Source organism: Neofelis nebulosa, chromosome X, assembly GCF_028018385.1.
Source record: "Neofelis nebulosa isolate mNeoNeb1 chromosome X, mNeoNeb1.pri, whole genome shotgun sequence".
Taxonomy (NCBI): domain Eukaryota; kingdom Metazoa; phylum Chordata; class Mammalia; order Carnivora; family Felidae; genus Neofelis; species Neofelis nebulosa.
In genome coordinates, this window is record NC_080800.1 from 45644476 (window position 1) to 45661606 (window position 17131).

The following is a 17131-nucleotide window of genomic DNA, read 5'->3' on the forward strand; positions in this document are numbered from 1 at the left end:
GAGGGCTGAGAATGTCGCTGAGGCCTATCTCCTTGCCCTGAAGACTCCATCTGAGGGAGGGATGAGATGCTGAGGTTGTGTGGAGGATGAGGGAAGGGTTCCCTTAAGATGGCGCCTCCAAAGATGGGGTGGAGGAGGTGGGGATTGGTGAATGTCTGTGGACCTTGTTGTGTGGTGGGAGGGACCGTGGCACCAACCCACAGCCTTCCACTCCACCCCTTTTCCCGCCACCTCCCCCACCACTGGCATCTAACTGGGGTTGTACCACGTGGGAAATCATGTAACTCTGTGGACTGGAGCCTCTCGAAACTCACAGTCTAGGCACTCAGCTGGCACCTCCGCATCTCCCAGCACTGTACCCACACCTATTGCTTTCCATGCAGAGGCGGGGCATGGCCATCTCAGAGCACCCGACCACGTGCTCCTCAGAGCACCACGTGCGCAGGTAAAGGAAGAAACTTCCCAAGTAATTTTGCAACTTTAATGTAACACCGATACCAAAAACATGAAAACACGACAGAAGCGCACAACAACAGCACACAACCGAAGCAGGAAGGGCAGAGAGAGCTTCATCTGGCATGCCATCTCAGATGGGCAGGGAGAAGCTGCCTAGAGTGCTGTGTGAGGGAGGGATCTGAGGAGGCACTCTGGCCTGGTGCGTGACGGCCGCAGTCCATCAGCGCTGCCTGCAATGCAAGACACAAAAGCTGACGCAGAAATACAAATATATGTGAAACGGGGAGGGAGGCAAGGACAGAACAAATGTCTTTCACACTCTCTTGGTTCCCCCACTGCTTCCAGGCCCTCCCCCCCCACCCCCCCTCCCCCGACTTCTCACAGCCCCCTCCCACACCCTCCTGCAGAGTTTCATTTAGCGACTGAAAACCTTACTGGATCCAGGAGAAGAAGTTGGCACTCGTTCTGGCGGCATTTCTGGTCCGGATGGTGGAGCTGGTGCTGGGCCCATCAAGAATGCTGGTGCTGGCCCCACCGTTGGTGCCACTGCTGACACCAGCCCTCCAAGTGGCTCTCCTGTTGGCACGGTTGCTATTCAGAATGTACTGATGGTATCTGGCCCAGAAAGCGAAGGGAATCCTGGCCCAGGCATCGCCAAAATCTCCGTCCTCATCCCAGGTCAGGAGCTCCACCTGTATGTCATCCCAGCTCCACCGTCCAATCAGAGCTTCGTCCCCGATATTCATCTGGGCTCTCATCTGGGCCCTGGCATGCTCCTCAGCCATATCCACATCCATCGTCTTGAATGCATCATCCACAGCCTCCAGGAAATGAGCCTTCCACTCCCGGGGGTCTCGGTTCTGATTCTGCAGTAGAGTGACAGCGACCATCCAAACAGCTAGCCCACCTCCACTGAGCACCTGCTTCCTGCCATACACCCTCCTGGGAGCTGTGCATAATCATTACACAAATAAAGACCACCGGAGTCTGACCCTCCCGTTATTCCAGGCCAGTCCAGGGGCTTCACCCATCCCTCCCGCTTACTAAGTCTGTGAACTTGTGTCAGTGACCTACTTAGGAACCTGTCAGTATCCTCACTGGACAGACAGTGGGAGGAGGCCGTGACCAAGAAACAAAGAAGGTACAGCAAGGACCAGACCCAGACCCCATCGCCTGGCCCCAAACAGAGGCTCTCTGTTACCTGGGCAATGAACCGCAGCACCCTCATCTTGCTGGTCTCGTGGCGGGCTCGCAGGCCCCAGAGGAACTCATACTCGGGTGGGCTGCTATTGGGGACCTTCTTGTACTCCAGGTACCTCAGGGCAAGAGGAAGAGAAACGTTTGCTTCCAGCCAGGCAGACCTGTTGTTGCACCAGTGGCTCCCAGGTGGCCCCTTTCCAGCCCGATGCTGCAGCTCAGCTCCTGGGGGAGGATGGTCCTGACCTCCAGCCCATGCCTCACTCCCACGCTCACTCCTAGGGTTTCTGCCTCCACGATTGAGGCCTACAAAGCCTTAGGCCACCAGTCCTGCCCAAAAGCCACGTGGAAGTGCAGGGTGGGACACGTGTAGGGTATCTGTTCATAGGAAGGCCACAAGTTTGTGCCCCTTGTCACAATGCGCCCAGAGTCCCGTTGGGTGTGTTGTAAACAGAGGAGCCATTTCATCAGGCACCCTGCTCTGAGCTCACCCCAGTGCAGGGTGTCGTCCATGGCCTGGCGGAACCCCGGGACGGCCCACTGCAGAGAACGACTGTAAAGGGAAGAAGAGCAGCACACTCTGCCCATACCCCTGATGGTGTGCGCGTGCACGTGTCCGTGTGCCTATGTGGGTGCGCGCATGTTCTCCAAGGACCAAGGACTGGGTGGGCCCTAACCAGAAAGCCAGGAGGGCTGGGCTCTAGGACCAAATGGGGCGCTTACCTGTGGGGGCCATGCTCAGACTTCCACCCTCTGAGTCCCCTGTTCCCGGGATGGAAAGCAAGGGAAATTCTACTATAGCCTATGGGGCAAGTGCCAAAGGGCATGGGGGTTGTAACACACCCTACACCGTGTTCTCTGTCAGCTTGTACTCCCTTTCCCCAAGACCAAGCTGGATCTCTACTCCTCGCCAACACTCCAGACGCCACCCACACTCACACCAGGGACACCTATCCCTCTGGTGCCAAGATATGGGATGGAGAATGGCTTCTCGGCCAGATCGGCACACGAGGAATGCACAAGCATGAGACAAAGTTAACCTGGCCAATACTTACTTCTGCTTCACAAAGTCCTCTGTAATGAGCTTCCTCAGATCGCCAAGGAATGGGTGCCTCACCCTGAGGGCAAGGAAAGGAATCCATAACAAGAACAGTGGCAGTGAAGGACACGTGGGTGGGAGCACTCCCTGGCAAGATTGAGAGCTGCCCAGCCTGTGGGGCATCCCCATGGAGGCCTGGGGTGGCACCAGGGGTCGCACGTCAAGGATGTGAAGGATACCCTAGGCAAGGGTTTGGTGCAATCCCTAAATCTGATGGTTTCTCTTACATCTCATCTGGGGCCAGAGAGGGGATATGGAGCAGCGAGGGGCTGAGAGTTCAGGACCATTTCCCCATGCACCGTGACGAGACCCTTTGCCTCTACCCAGTCCAGGACGTCCACTCCCCTGGCACCAGGCCACCAGGCTACTGCAACCCTGGTGCCACTGGTGCCCAAGGACAACACTGAGGGGTGGGAGTCGAGAGCCCAACCATACCCAGGGCGCAGTCCCATCTTGCGTAGTGCCTCCCAGAGGACAGCTGTGAGGGGAAATGAGATACAAGAATTTCACACACAAAGCTGAGACTCTGGGCAACACCCCCCCACCCCCACCCGGCGGCAGGTCCAGCCACTCACCCTCGCTGGCACGGTTGCCATTCATGAAAATGACTCCCAGAATCACCAAGAGGAGGCTCAGCCTGGGGGTGTCCTTGGTCCTAAAGGTGGAGAAAGATGCATTCTATCCGGCAGGCATCTGCCCGAGGGACTAGGGTCGGTTCACCTGACTAGCCTTTCCCAGATGGCTGGGCTACAGAGCGGTTCTTCCCACTCTGCGCATGGCTTGTTCTCTGACCCAGACCATCTTTTCCTCTGTCTGAGACTGAATCGCTTCACGCATCAAACGTAGATGCGAAGAGCCCCTCCCAGAGTCGTGTCCACAACAGGGTCAGGGCAGGGAGCAAATGCTTGGCAACAGTGTGTCCACAGGAGGTATACCCAGACCTTCCCCGCCCTTCGAGCACCGGGAGTTAGACTGGACAGGAAGCTTCCTTCTCCCAGGACCATTCTGCCAAGCCCAGGCCAGGCACGTAGCAGGAAGGGACAGGCAACAAGGAGCCTGCTTTCCCAGAAGATGGGGTGAGGAGGTGGCCGGGGTGGGGGTGAAGCCCTGAGAGCAGCCAAGGCTTGACCCCAGGCTCCTGCCCTTTCATCCCCTAATCACTGGGCACCACTAACTGTGGGTAGGAGCTGTGCCAGGCACCAAAGCCCTGTTTTCCCGTTTCTCCGAGAGGAAAGGGAGAGGCACCAGCGAGGAACCCACAATCCTCTTGCCTGCCCTTTCTTACTTTCCCAGGAGACGAGCTGAGGAATCACGTGTGCACACGAGAATGTACAGGTGTTCTTCCTTGTCAATTTCCTTCAGGTGGATCCCAAACTTCTACATGGGGGAGAAACCAGAACAGGACATGAGAAACCCACGCTGCCTGTCCCGCAGGCAGTCCTTTCATTTCCCGTCAGAACTCTCTCTCAGCCGGGACCCCAAAGTCACGCGGAAGACTGAAGAAGAGAGGCCGAACAAGAACTGCCCTGTGGGAGCTCTGGCACCGGCCAAAGCAACAGGACCCACTTCAGGGGACAAGAGACACTCAAAAGAGCATGAGGGAGAGGACCCCGCGGGGGGTGGAAGCATAAGGTGGACGCTCCCAGGTGGAGAAGCTAGGGAGGGCTTCCAGAGCAGGTAGTGCCGGAGGTGGGCCTCAAGGGGCTGCAGGGTGCAAGGCCTGCCTGCAGCTCTTGTACTACAGGGAGCTGCCCCTGTCCCTTTGCCCACCTTTTCCAGAGTGTACGTTGCTCGTTCAATGATCTCAGGGAAATGTTCGTCGTATTCTCGGATGACATCCTTCATCATGTCTGCGGGAGATGAGAGGTGGAGAGAGCACCAGGGCTGAGCAGGGGCCAAAGAGCTGCACCCCCTCAGTCAGCCTCACTGAGGGGAGCACAGTTGGGACCCCCGTACTGTGCAAATGGGAGCGATCAGCTGGGCACACTGGGTGGGGACATGTGATGCAAGGCCCCGCAGGGTAGGGATGGGGACGGGGGAAGGGCAGAGCTCAGGGAGGGGGCGCAGGTTGCCCACCTGAGCGCTTGATGGGAATCTTCTTGTAGTCCTTAATCATCAGATATTTCACCAGTTTATTTGCCTGGAAGAGGAGGAGCACACGGGGAGATCAAGGCATGGCTGACCTCCAAGAACCGGCCCATAGGAGAGGAGAGGAGGAAGACGGGGAAAAGGCAGATTTCTTACCCTCTCTTGCAGAAGGGTCACGTTGCGGGGTGGCAAGCACAGGACATGTCTTGAGGGTACCTGGGACCTCAAGGCCATCGGTGGCCGGGGAACCATATGAGCCCGCACTGTCATTGGAGGCTGCGATGGTCTCCAGGTCGGTGGGACTGCAGGAGGCTCTCTCTCTTCCTCGCTGCTCTCATATTCGTCATCCAGGTGCTTGGACTGTAGCATTAGAGAGAGAGAAGAGACCCAGGGCTACCAGACTCACCGTGCAAAAGTGCCCAGCACACGTCTTAACCAGAAGAGATACTTGGAAATGAGGGTAGTACAAACAGTGGATGACATGTGCTGAGTGTTTACTATGTGCCCGGCACCGAGCCAACCTCTTCTCCCGTCAGGCCTGAGGGCAGAGACTTCATGGGGTCAAAGCATACTAGCAAACTTGTGTTGGACCAACGTGCACAAGCTGACAGAAAAGAGGAGGGGAGAGGAGGGGAGGGGAGGGGAGAGGAGAGGATAGAGCAGAGAAAGGAGGGGAGCAAGGGGGGGTGCAGACAGCAGGGAGGTCTCACCTTCTTGGTCCTCTTGCCTCCCATCCTGACCCAGGGCTCAGCACTGTGCTGGGCAGGGGCAGCTGCACCCTCAGGCCCAGGGATGCTTGTGGACATCTTGGTCTTGGCAGCAGATGCTGTCACAGCATTCTGAGGCTCCACCCACCGGGTCTTGGCGAGAGCCTTTCCAGATTTGGTCTTGGGCCGGGTGGCTGCCCCCTCCCTGGCAGGTGCTGCCTGGAGCACCCCGGAGGCAGCACTGGGGCCCTCTGTGGCAGCCTCTTGGGCCGGGGCAGGCCTCTTGGAGCGAGAGAAGGCCATGCCACTGACTCCTGCCGGCTGGGTGAAATCAAAGAGATCGTTCTGACCCAGGAAGGCTGTCTTGGGCCGGGTGGCATCCATCTCACTGGCACACGGAGCCTGAGAGAAACCACAGGCAGCACTAGGACCCTCAGTAGCAGCCTCCTGGGCCTGGGAGCCTGTCTGGGGCTGTGTGGACTTTGCTGGAGCCCCTGGGGCGGCCATCTCACTGGTGACTAGCATCTGGGAGATGTGTGGAGCAGCAAGGGTGGTCTCAGGGGTGGCTGCCTGAGCCTGGGCCGCATAGGTCATGGGCTGGGTATCTTCTCCTGAAGCCTGGTCTGTGGCCACTGGGCGGTTAGTGACCACCTGATTGTAGGTGGCACGGGCAGCAGCAGCAGCGGCCCTAGCAGCACGATTGGAGGCGGCTGCGCGGGCTACGTTGACAGCATGGGCAGCAGCCTCATTGGCAAGTGTTTCTGGATCCAGCTGAAATGCCTCCATCAGAGTCCTAGCTAGCATAGGGTTTTCCAGTTCCCAGGGCTCATTCTGCAAGGCCAGACAGAAGGGTAGGGGAAGGCAGACAGTTCTACAAGCTCACATCATGCTTCCCACCCAGCCTCCTCCCTGCAGCCAGCTCCCAACCCCCACCCCCCGTCTGCCCCCCCACCCCGGACTTCCCAAACCCCCTTTCTCTGAGCAGGAGAGGGAATGCTCCGGAGGCTGGGCAGTCCTTCCCCATTCAACCCTCCCATTCACCCCCCCCACCCCCTCAAAGCAGCTTCACAGGGGAGAAGGCCCAGGGCCAGCAGGTGGCCAATAAGGAGCCTCACCGATAAGATGCGAAGGCCTGGACCCAAGCTCCCAAAGGCTCTGAGGATACGGATGTCAAAGCTGGTGAGGGTGCCATAGCCTCCAAAAGCACCAAATTCTTCATAGTCATTTCCTTCAACCATCTCCTCCTCCCCGACTTCATCGCTACCCTCATCCATGTCTTCAACGTTGTAGGTTTCTGATTCCATGCGGTAGCTTCCCTCAGCCATGCTGGGGGGGGGGGGGGGCGGGGAGGGTGGTCCCAAGGAGAAGAGAGCTTAGCCAGGGAGGGAGGGTGAGGCTTCTTCAAGGGGGAGGGGGCGGGATCCAGTGGGAGGTGGGATCCCTCAGGAGGAGGGAGGCTGCAATCATCAGGTTACTAGGCAGTACAAGGCAGACAGAGGGGGGAGGGGTAGGAGGGAGAAGGGAGGGAGGGGGTGTCTGTTGGGTTAGATTCTGTCAGAGACGCAGCACTAGGAGAGGGATAGCGATGGTCTCCCTGCACTTAAAGGGGAGTTCAAGAGGGGCACGCTCCCCGTCCCAGCCTCTAGATTTGAATAGGGGGTGGACTGGTGGGCTTGGGTCTGAAGAGTCCCAAAGGGGGATGCATTGAGAGAGGGAGAAACAAAGGGCTTGGATTTAACGATGAAGGGGGAGAGCAGATGACATGAGAGGGCTGAGACTACCGGGACCCCGGAAAGCTATGGGAAACTGAATCCAGAGACCCTCTGGCTAGGTCCAGGCGGGGGCATTCAGCTGATGATTCAGGTCTGGGTTGGGCTCATACAGGAGCGCTAGGGGTGAGAAGGGTGGGGGTGGGGGCTCGGATTAGGTGAGGCATGAATTAGAGCACTGGAGGTCTCAAACCCCAGGATCGCAACTCCAGGAAGGGGCCCACGGGGTCAGCTTGGTTGGAGTGATCTAGGGGTGGTTGGGGTGGGGGTAGGGCCTCTGCTCTAAGATAGCTCAGCAGGGTGCACACGGGTCTGCTAAAGGGGTTCGGATTGTGGGCTCCAGTGTAAGTGGGGATCAGAGAGCCTGAGTCTCCTGTTGGAAGGCTCTCCTCTCCTGTTGGAAGGCTCTCCTCTCCTGTTGGAAGAGGTCGGTGCGGGGGGGGGGGGGGCGGAGTGTCCTACCTAGACCGTGGGTCTAAGCGGGCTCGGGTTCTGAGTGCCTGGGCTTTGTTCAGATCCGGCTATTGGGGGCGGGGAGGGCGCACCGTGCCGGGTTCCACTCGTCCTCTCCCGGTCCAGTCCGAGGCTGGATTCTTACCTTCCCTGGGGCTCCAATGGCGTCCGTCCTCAGCACCAGGAACCCCGCAGCCGCGCCCTCGCCTACTGCTGCCAGCACAGCAGCTCCGACCACCCCGCCCCTTTTCTCCGCGCACCCCCCGCGTCTGGGGAGCCTGCGCATGCGCGGACCCCTCCAGCCCGCCCGCTTTCCCAACAAAAGCCCTCTCCACCAGGTCCCCAGTGCGCATGCGACTCCAAGAGTGGGTGGGCGGGGTGGGGGGTGTTTTCTCCTTCCCGCCCGAGACCCCTCACCCCTCCTCTGACCGCAGGCTCGCTCACTCACAGCTCTGGGTGCAGTTCGACCACCCAAATCATCTACCCTCGGTGCCCGCACTTCTGCACAATGCTTCTCGTCCCTGCCCTCCCCGTTCCCGCTAAACTCCTCTGGTGTGGTCTGGAATACACTATGCCTGGCTTCCCCAGCATGACCCCCAGGTCACAAACACAAAGGTCTCTAGCTGTGTCTCTAACTGTGACAAGGGGAATGGAAATGGCCAGAGGATGCCAGTTGCCCTTGTGTTGCCCAGCACTACCCATCTCTATGGCCCCCAGACACACTGGGAACATCTGCTTCCCCAGCTACTCTGTATGCAGCTTGTGCATCACAGCGCTGTCTGTACTGGGGCTTGTCTTCCTCTCACAGCAGCCCTGGGAGGTGGCTGTCAGCATCCCCATTTTACAGATCAGAAAGCTGAAGCGCAGTCACACCGCATGAACTAGGCAAGGCCACAGAGCCAGTAAACAGAAAATGCAATATGTGGGCCTGGGTCTTCCTGACTCCAGACCCCATGTCCCAGTAGGGCTGGCCTGGGGACTGAGGTGCGCCCCCCCCCCCACTTCAGTTGGAGCGACAGATCCACCCCTCAGCTCTCTTGCCCTGCCAACACCTGTCCCAAACAAGCAATGTTTGTGCTCTCTGAGATGCAAGCTCATGCTCTGTATCCGGGACACAGGTAGAGACCCCCAGTCTCCAGCCCTCACCTACTGCACGCGTGGGTCCATCCAAGTGTGGGAATTGCTCCTTGGGGTCCACTCCCTGACCTAACCTCAGGCCTCTTCTCTGTGAGTGGCACAAACACGCTGCCCCTGAGGCCTTCCTGGTGCCCGCTGGAGCGGCCAGGACAATCAGGCATTTTGTGTGTCTGAGCCATGGCAAGCCCTGCTTCAGAGTAAATGTTTGCCCGGGGTTCCTTGCAGGGCAGGGGCCTGGGGCCGCTGTGGTCTTGTGGAAAGAAACCGGGCTGGTCTTCAGAATTCCAGGGATGGGGTGCCGGGCCAGTCTGTTGCTAGCTCGGGTCCCTGGACATCTGTGAGCCCGGTTTCTCAATATGCAACATGGAGAGCACAGGAAGCACATCCCAGGGTCCTACCCAACCCAACACATGCTGCTGTGCTTCCAGAATGACTGGAGAAACTGCTTTGGAGGCAGACAATGCTATGTTTCCAACTCAAATCGAACCTGTGCTTTTTACAAAAACCATAGCGGACTTTCAGATTTGTTTTTATGTCAGCCTCTCCGGGACTCCTGTGTGTGAATGGAAGCTATTGCTAGGACCACAGCTTTTACTCTCCAGTGACCAGTATCAGTTCTGACTGGCTGGATGACTTTCCTCAGCTGTTGCATAGCAACCTCCCCTGTCAGCAGCCTGTGTCTCTTCAGCCCTTCCTGTATAACACGTTTCTGTGGGAGGTGACCAGACCCTAGAAATGAAAGCCTTGGCAAGCTGCTCAGTGCTAATAGAAAATACTGTGTTCCCATCTCAAACTGAACCTGTGCTTTTTACAAAAGCCATAGTGGACTCTCGTACTCATTTTGTTTGCTTGTTTTTGCTTTCTTTCCCCTTTCTGAAATTGAGCTATAATTGGCATATGACTTTATGTCAGTTTCAGGTGTGCAACATAGTGATTCAATATTTTTATGTATTGTGAAATGATCACCACAATAAGTCTACTTAACGTCCATCCCCATACATAGCTACGACTTTTTTTTCTTATGATGCGAGCTTTTGTCACATTCGTTTTTATATCAGCCTCTCTCTATATATGCTATATAACTATATATCTATGCTAACACGCTAGTAACTCCAAAATCTACAGCTCCAGTTTGAACCTCGCCTTTGAGATCCAAACCCATATATTCATTCCCCTACGTGACATCTCCATTTGGATGTCTCAAGGGCTCCTCACAGTGAGTCTGTCTAGAACTGGTCACTTGGTATACCTACCCCTCCCAAAGGCTCAGACTCCCCATCTCTCTTGTTTCTAAAACTCCCATCTTCACCATCTCAGTAAATGGCACCATTATCCACACTCACTCCAGAAAACGGAAGTCAGCTACCACCACTCCCCTTTGCTCATACACTGCACCCTGATGGGAAGCCTCTGCAGCTCTCCAGAACTATCTCTCTGTGTGGCTCTCCCCTCCCTTATTTCCAGCAAATTCTAGTCACGTTGGCCTCTCAGAACTCTCAACTCTGTCTCCTTCACTCAGGCTCTCCACTGGGCTCTGTTTGTGTTCAGTCTCCCTGTGCTGCAGCCTGTAAACTCCATCCAGGCAAGAAATTGGGGGAGTTGGGCAATCTGAGAGCTCACCATATTAGTTTCCTTTCTCTCAGGGATCGCTCTCTGGCTGTTGCCTGTGGTGCCATGACGTAAAAGCTTTAGAATTTTTTTTTGGTTTGCAGCTATTCAGGTGGGAGAGTAAATCGGGTTCCTGTTAAACCATCATGCCTCCATGATGTATTTCTTAAATTTGAATTTTTTCTTAAATTTGAATTTTTTTTTTCACTGAGCCATAGGGTTTTAAGGTGTGTTTCCTTGCTACACATGCATCTAAGCTCTACCTAAGTGACTCTGCACAGATATCGTATGGTGTGTATTCATGACATTTTTCTTTCCAATCTGCTCCCCCAGGGCTTTACCCTGACTCCTAAGGAAGTGGAAAACTGGAAAAAATATACAACCATTCAACACCAAAGGTAAGAATTACAGGGAACTTCTCATCAGAAACAATGCAAGTTATAAGATGGTGGCATATCATCTTTATAATAGTGAAATAATTAATAACTGCCAACTCAGAATTTTTATATTCAATGAATATCTTTTTAAAATGAAGTTGAATTAAAAGTTCTTTTCATACATACCAGTGTTGAAATAATTCATCATCATTGGATATGCACTACAAGAAATAGTAAAGGATGTCTTTCAGGCATGAGAAAAATGACAGTAAATATAAATATATTCTACACAAATGAATACTGGAGATGTTAAATATGATGATAGCGATAAAATAATCTTTTTTTTATTTTTGGAACTTTCTTTATAAATTAATTGAGAGCGTAAACAGAAATTCATAGCAATGCATTGTGGAGTATAAATTCTGTGGAATTAATTTCTTGGACAATAATAGCACAGGGCCTAGTGGGAATATAAGTATACTGTTGGTAGGTTCTAATTCCACATGTGAAGTAGTACAATATTACTTGAAAGTAGACTGTGGTAAGTTAAAAGAAGCATCAAATGTAAAACCTATCCAAAAAATTATGGCTAATAAGCCTATTTGGAAGATAAATGGTATTATCATGAAATACTTTAAAATAAGTCCTAAAAGGGAAAACAAAATAAGACAACAGATGAGCAAGTAGAAAACAAATAGCATGATAGTTTTAAATCCAACCATATCGACAATGGTATTGAATACAAATTGAATTCACCAATTAAAATGTAGAGATTGACAAATTGGATTCCTTTTTCTTAAATAGGCTTTATTTTTAGAGCACTTTTTAAGTTCAGAGCAAAACTGAGCAGAAAGTACAGAGCCATCCCATAAACCCCTTGCCCAAAACAGACACAGCCTCTCCCACTACCAACATCCTGCACCAGACTGGAATACTTCCTCCTACAATCAATGAATCTATACTGGCACGTCATTATCATGCAAAGTCCACGGTTCACATCGGTGTTCACTGTTGGTTTTGTGCATTCCATGGGTTTGGACAAATATATAATGACATCTATCCACCATTATAGTACCACACAGAATTGTTTCACTGCCTTCCAAATGCTCTGTGCTCCACATACAAACCCCTCTCTCTTTCCTAACCACAGGCAACCACTGAGTTTTTTTGTTTGTTTGTTTGTTGTTTGTTTGTTTTGTTTTGTTTTTGTATTTTTAAACTGTTTCCATAGTTTTGCCTTTTCTGAAATGTCGTATAGTTGGAATCATACACTATGTGACCTTTTTAGATTGGCTTCTTTTAGTGGGTAATGTGCATTTAAGTAAGGTTCCTCTGTGTCTTTTCATGGCTTGATAGCTCATTTCTTTTTAATGTTGAATAATATTCCATTGCCTGGATGTGCCACAGTTTATTTATTCATTACCCTATGGAGGACGTCTTGGTTGTTTCCAAGTTTTAGCAATTATGAATGAAGCTGCTATAAACATATATGTGAGATTTTTGTGTGGACCTAAATTTTCAGCTCATTTGGGTAAATACCAAGGAGCACACCTGCTGCATTGTATGGTCAGAGTAGATTTAGTTTTGTAAGAAACTGTGCAACTGTCTTCCAAAGTGGTTGTACAATTTTGCATTCCCACCGGCAATGAATGAGAGTTCCTATTGCTCCACATTCCCACTAGCATTTGGCATTGCCACTGATCTGGATTTAGGCCATTTTAATAAGTGTGTAGTGGCATCTCATCGTTGTAATTTGATTTTGCCTCATGACATATGACGTGGAGCATGACAAATGGATTTTAAAAATAAGATCCAGCTATATGGTGTGTACATGAATTCCACGTTAAATGTAAAGGTACACAGAGGTTAAAAGTAAAAGGATGGCAAAAGATATAGCATGCTAGCAGTAATCAAAATCAAGCTGTAATGGATATATTAATACCAGACAAAGCAGATTTCAGAACAAAATACATTACCAGAGATAGTAATTGGTTATATTTATATTTACAATTATATTTGTATTTAAAATTGGTTAAAATGGTCAAGTGGACATAAAAATTCTAAACAGAGTTTGGAAATAAATGAAAGAAAGAAAAATTCACAATTAGGGTCAGAGATTTTAAGTCTTTTCTCTCAAGAGTTGAACAAGTTGACAAAAAAAAAAAAAAACCCAAAACCAGTAAGTGTATAGACTGAAAAACACTATCACCCAAATTAATCTAATTAACATTTTAGCACACTCTCCCCAGCGGCAAAGAACACACACTCTTTTCATATATACATGAAAATTTACCACGATAGACAATATTCTGGGCCATAAAAAAGTGTTACTAAATTTGACAGGATTAGCATCACCCAAAGGATTTTCCTAGAGGACAGTGGGATTAAATTAGAAGTAGATAACACAAATGTATCTGTAATATTTTAAAAGCATTTGGAAAGTATATAATACACTCTTCAGTAACATATGGGTGAAAGAGGGAATCAAAAAGAAATTTAGAAAGTAATTTGAACTGAATGAAAAGAAAGTACAACTTACTAAAATTAGTAGGATGTTTCTAAAGCAGTCCTTACAAAGAAATTTATAGAGCACAAATGCCTACATATAAAAATAAGAATTCAAATCAATGACCTAAACTTCAGTACTTAGAAACAAAAATGCAGACACAGTGAAGACCAAAATAGCAGAAGAAAGGAAATAAGGGAAAGTGCAGCAGTCACTGAAGTAGATGATAGAGAAAATAAAATACATTAAATCTGATCTTTAAGAATATGAATACAATTGGGGTGCCTGGGTGGCTCAGTTGGTTAAGTATCCGACTTCGGCTCAGGTCATGATCTCGCGGGTTCGTGAGTTCCAGCCCCACGTGGGGCTCTGTGCTGACAGCTCAGAGCCTGGAGCGTGCTTCAGATTCTGTATCTCCCTCTCCCTCTGCCCCTCCCCTGCTTGCTCTCTGTCTCTCTCTCTCTCTCTCTCTCTCTCTCTCGAAAATAAATGGACATTAAAAAAATAAATAAAAAAAGAATATCGGTACAACTGATAAGCCTTTATCTAGAATGATTAGGGGAATAAAAGCGAGAAGACACAGGGCACCTGCGTGGCTCAGTGGGTTAAGCATCCGGCTCTTGACTTCGGTTCAGGTCATGATATCATGGTTTGTGTGTTCAAGACCCACATCGGGCTCTGCACTGGTGGCGCAGACGCTGCTTGGGATTCTCTCTCTCTCCCTCTCTCTCTGTCCCTCCCCAGCTCATGTGCTCTCTCTCTCTCTTTCTCCCTCTCTCTCTCTCTGTCTGTCTCTCAAAATAAATTTAAAAAAATTTTAAAAAAGGAAAATATTATAAAAAATGAGAGAGAGACGACACGAGTTACCAATATCAGGAATGAGAGAACTGTTGTCATCAATGATCTTACATTAAGATATTATAAATGAATATTATCAATAACTTTATTGTAATCAATGAAATTTTATACCACAAAAATATTCAAGAAAATGAAATTTAAAATGTCATTTGCAATAGCAAAAATGCCATTTACAATAGCCTAAAAATATAAATTGTTTTCGTATAGATGTGGTAGAAGAATGTGCAACATTTTACCTGAAAACATTAAAATATTGCCAAAAACAATTAAAGAAAACTTAAATAAATGCAGAGGTATACTATGTTCATACTATCTCAAATACCAAACGTTGTTAAAGACTTAATTTGCCACAAATTCATCAATAGACTCAGCACAATCTCTGTAATAATCCCATCAGGGTTTTTGTAGGAATTGATAAACTGATTCTAAAATTTATAAAGAAATACAAAACACCTAGAGTATCTAAAACAATTTTGGAAAAGGAAAACCAGTTTGAAACATTTATGCCATCAGAATTCAACACTGTTTTTTTCAGGTGTTGAGGATTAAGAAGGGCACTTGTGATGAGGACCGGATGTCGTACGGAAGTGTTGACTCCATACACTGTACATCTGAAACTAATATTACATTGCATATTAGCTAACTGAAATTTAAATTGAAACTTAAAAAAATAGAAAAGAAACCAACAGTTATTACGAAGCTACAATAATCAAGAGAGTTTGCAGTTGACATAAAGAGAGACGATAGAACAATTTAGCATGATAGAAATTTCAGACACAAATACATGCAAGTATATAGCCAATTTGCTTTTACAAAAAGATGTCAAGGAAATTCAATGGGGAAAAATTAATCTTTTCAAAACATAGTGCTGCTTTTTTTTTGCCATATATAAAGAGAAAGAAAGAAAGAAAGACAAAGACAGAGAAAGAAAGAAAGAAAGAAAGAAAGAAAGAAAGAAAGAAAGAAGAAAGAAAGAGAAAGAAAGAAGGAAGGAAGGAAACCTCAATCCTTACTTGACACCATAAACCAAAACAAACGTAAAATGGATCAAAAACCTAAACGTGAGCTAAAACTGTAAAATTTCTACAAGGAAATATAGGAAATTACGACCATCACAGTGTCTTTGGTTTGGGCAAAGTTTTTCAAACTAGGATGTCTAAAGAACAAAGTATGCAAGACAAAAATTAGTAAGTATGACTTCAAAATTAAAAATGTTTTGGTCTTCAAATGTCACTGTTTTGAAAATGAAAGGGAAAGCCACAGACTGGGATAAAGTATTTAGAAAAAATATATATCCAACACAGTACACTTTTCAACTATATAAAGAACTCTTGCAACTCAGTCATAAGAAGACAAATACCCAACTAAAAAACTGGAAACATGGACAAACTATTTCAACAGACTACCTCAACAAAGAAGTAATACAGATGGCAAATAAACACATGAAAACACGTTCACCATCATTTATTATTAGGGAAATGCAGATTAAAGCCACAATAAAAAAAAAACAACTGTGTCGACACCCTCGTATGACTAAAACAAAATAACTGACCCTAACAAATGGTAGCAATGATATGGAGCAACTAGAATACTCATACACTGGTGGTGGGAATGTAAAATAATACAAACACTTTGGAAAACAGTTTGGTAGTTATCTAGTTAGATATACATCTCGCATACAACCCAGTCATTCCACTCCAAGGTGAATGCAGAAAAAAGGAAAACGTAAATCTAAAAAAAAAAATGTGTTTATGGATGTTCTTTGCAATTTTACCTGTAATAGACAAAATCCTGGAGACAAGCCAAATGTTCATCAACAGGGACATGATCTAACTGTGGTATATCCATATAATGTCATAAACCATTAAAAAGGAATGAATTATTGCCACATACAGCAACAAGAGTAAATGTGAAAACACAATACTTGAAAAAAGCCAGAAGTATCCCCCCCAAAAAAGAACACAGATGGTATAATTACATTTATTAACACTAGAAAATGAACACTAACTTATAGTAATAGACATCAGTTCAATGTTTGCCTGGTGATGAGAGCATGAGGAGGGCAGGATGGATTTCAAAGGCATACAAGGTTATTTTTCATTGTTGTGTATATATATACACATCATATACACATACACATACATATACATATACATATACATATACATATACATATACATATGTATGTATACATAAGTATATGTATATACACACACATACATATGTACATACACACACACGCCTATACATATGTATATATATACACATTATCTCGAGTATGATGACTGTTTCACAGGTACATATGTCAAAATTCATCAGACTGTGCACTTTAAATCTGTTCAGTCTACAGTGTGTCGATTATAACTCAATACAGTGTAAAAGAAAACAAAAACAAAAAGCGGATGGAGAGGCACCTGTTTGGCTCAGTCAGTTAAGCATCCGACTCCTGATTTCAGCTCAGGTCATGATGTCATGGTTCCTGAGACTGAGCCCCGTGTAGGGCTCTGCATTGACAGCATGGAATCTGCTTGGGATTCTCCCTCTCTCTTTCTCTCTGCCCCACCCCCACTTCGTGCGCACGTGTCCTCTCTCTCTCTCTCTCTCTCTCTCTCTCAAAATAAAAAAATAAACTTTTTAAAAAAGACAGAGGATGGGGAGATATATATTGCAAACTTTATAAATTTATAAGATATAAATATCAAATATTATGTAAACCAAGGGCAGATGCCTCACGGTATGCATTTTTCAGTTGCATAAAAAGAATGATATGTATTAAATGCAATAGAATTTGTTGTCTCTGTGAGAGGCATAGCGTGGGAGTGGAAAATGCCAACAAAAAGGATCAAACAAATGAATGACAAGTGAGGGGTCTGGCC

The 17131-nt window shown here is 48.3% G+C and overlaps 1 protein-coding gene and 1 non-coding gene across 4 annotated transcripts; both read right to left on the reverse strand.

Annotated features, from left to right (window-relative positions):
- Window positions 1–467: 467 nt before the first annotated feature.
- Window positions 468–8048, reverse strand: LOC131502237 (melanoma-associated antigen D4). 3 transcript variants are annotated; one of them, XM_058712895.1, is made up of 13 exons: window positions 7915–8048; window positions 6663–6873; window positions 5551–6378; window positions 4997–5200; window positions 4829–4892; window positions 4523–4602; window positions 4038–4129; window positions 3328–3407; window positions 3188–3230; window positions 2709–2771; window positions 1658–1772; window positions 892–1322; window positions 468–686 (listed from the first exon to the last, which is right to left on the reverse strand). In XM_058712895.1, exons 2-13 carry the CDS (start codon window positions 6870–6872, stop codon window positions 677–679), a joined length of 2220 nt encoding a protein of 739 aa, XP_058568878.1. In that variant the 5' UTR covers window position 6873; window positions 7915–8048; the 3' UTR covers window positions 468–676. The 3 variants fall into 3 exon arrangements, with proteins under 3 accessions (XP_058568878.1, XP_058568879.1, XP_058568880.1); XM_058712896.1 differs by lacking the exon at window positions 7915–8048 and adding an exon at window positions 7779–7885; XM_058712897.1 differs by lacking the exon at window positions 468–686 and having other exon boundaries at window positions 888–1322.
- On the reverse strand, window positions 2019–2147 carry LOC131503338 (small nucleolar RNA SNORA11). Its single transcript, XR_009257428.1, has one exon. It is a non-coding gene; the product is annotated as a small nucleolar RNA SNORA11 (small nucleolar RNA).
- Window positions 8049–17131: the final 9083 nt, after the last annotated feature.

Coding starts and splice junctions, on each gene's coding strand:
- LOC131502237 (XM_058712895.1), bottom strand. CDS start 6,872: ATGGCTGAGGGAAGCTACCGCATGGAATCAGAAACCTACAACGTTGAA. Junction 6,379..6,662: donor CAGGCCTTCGCATCTTATCG/GTGAGGCTCCTT, acceptor CTGGCCTTGCAG/AATGAGCCCTGGGAACTGGA. Junction 5,201..5,550: donor GAGGCAAGAGGACCAAGAAG/GTGAGACCTCCC, acceptor CTAATGCTACAG/TCCAAGCACCTGGATGACGA.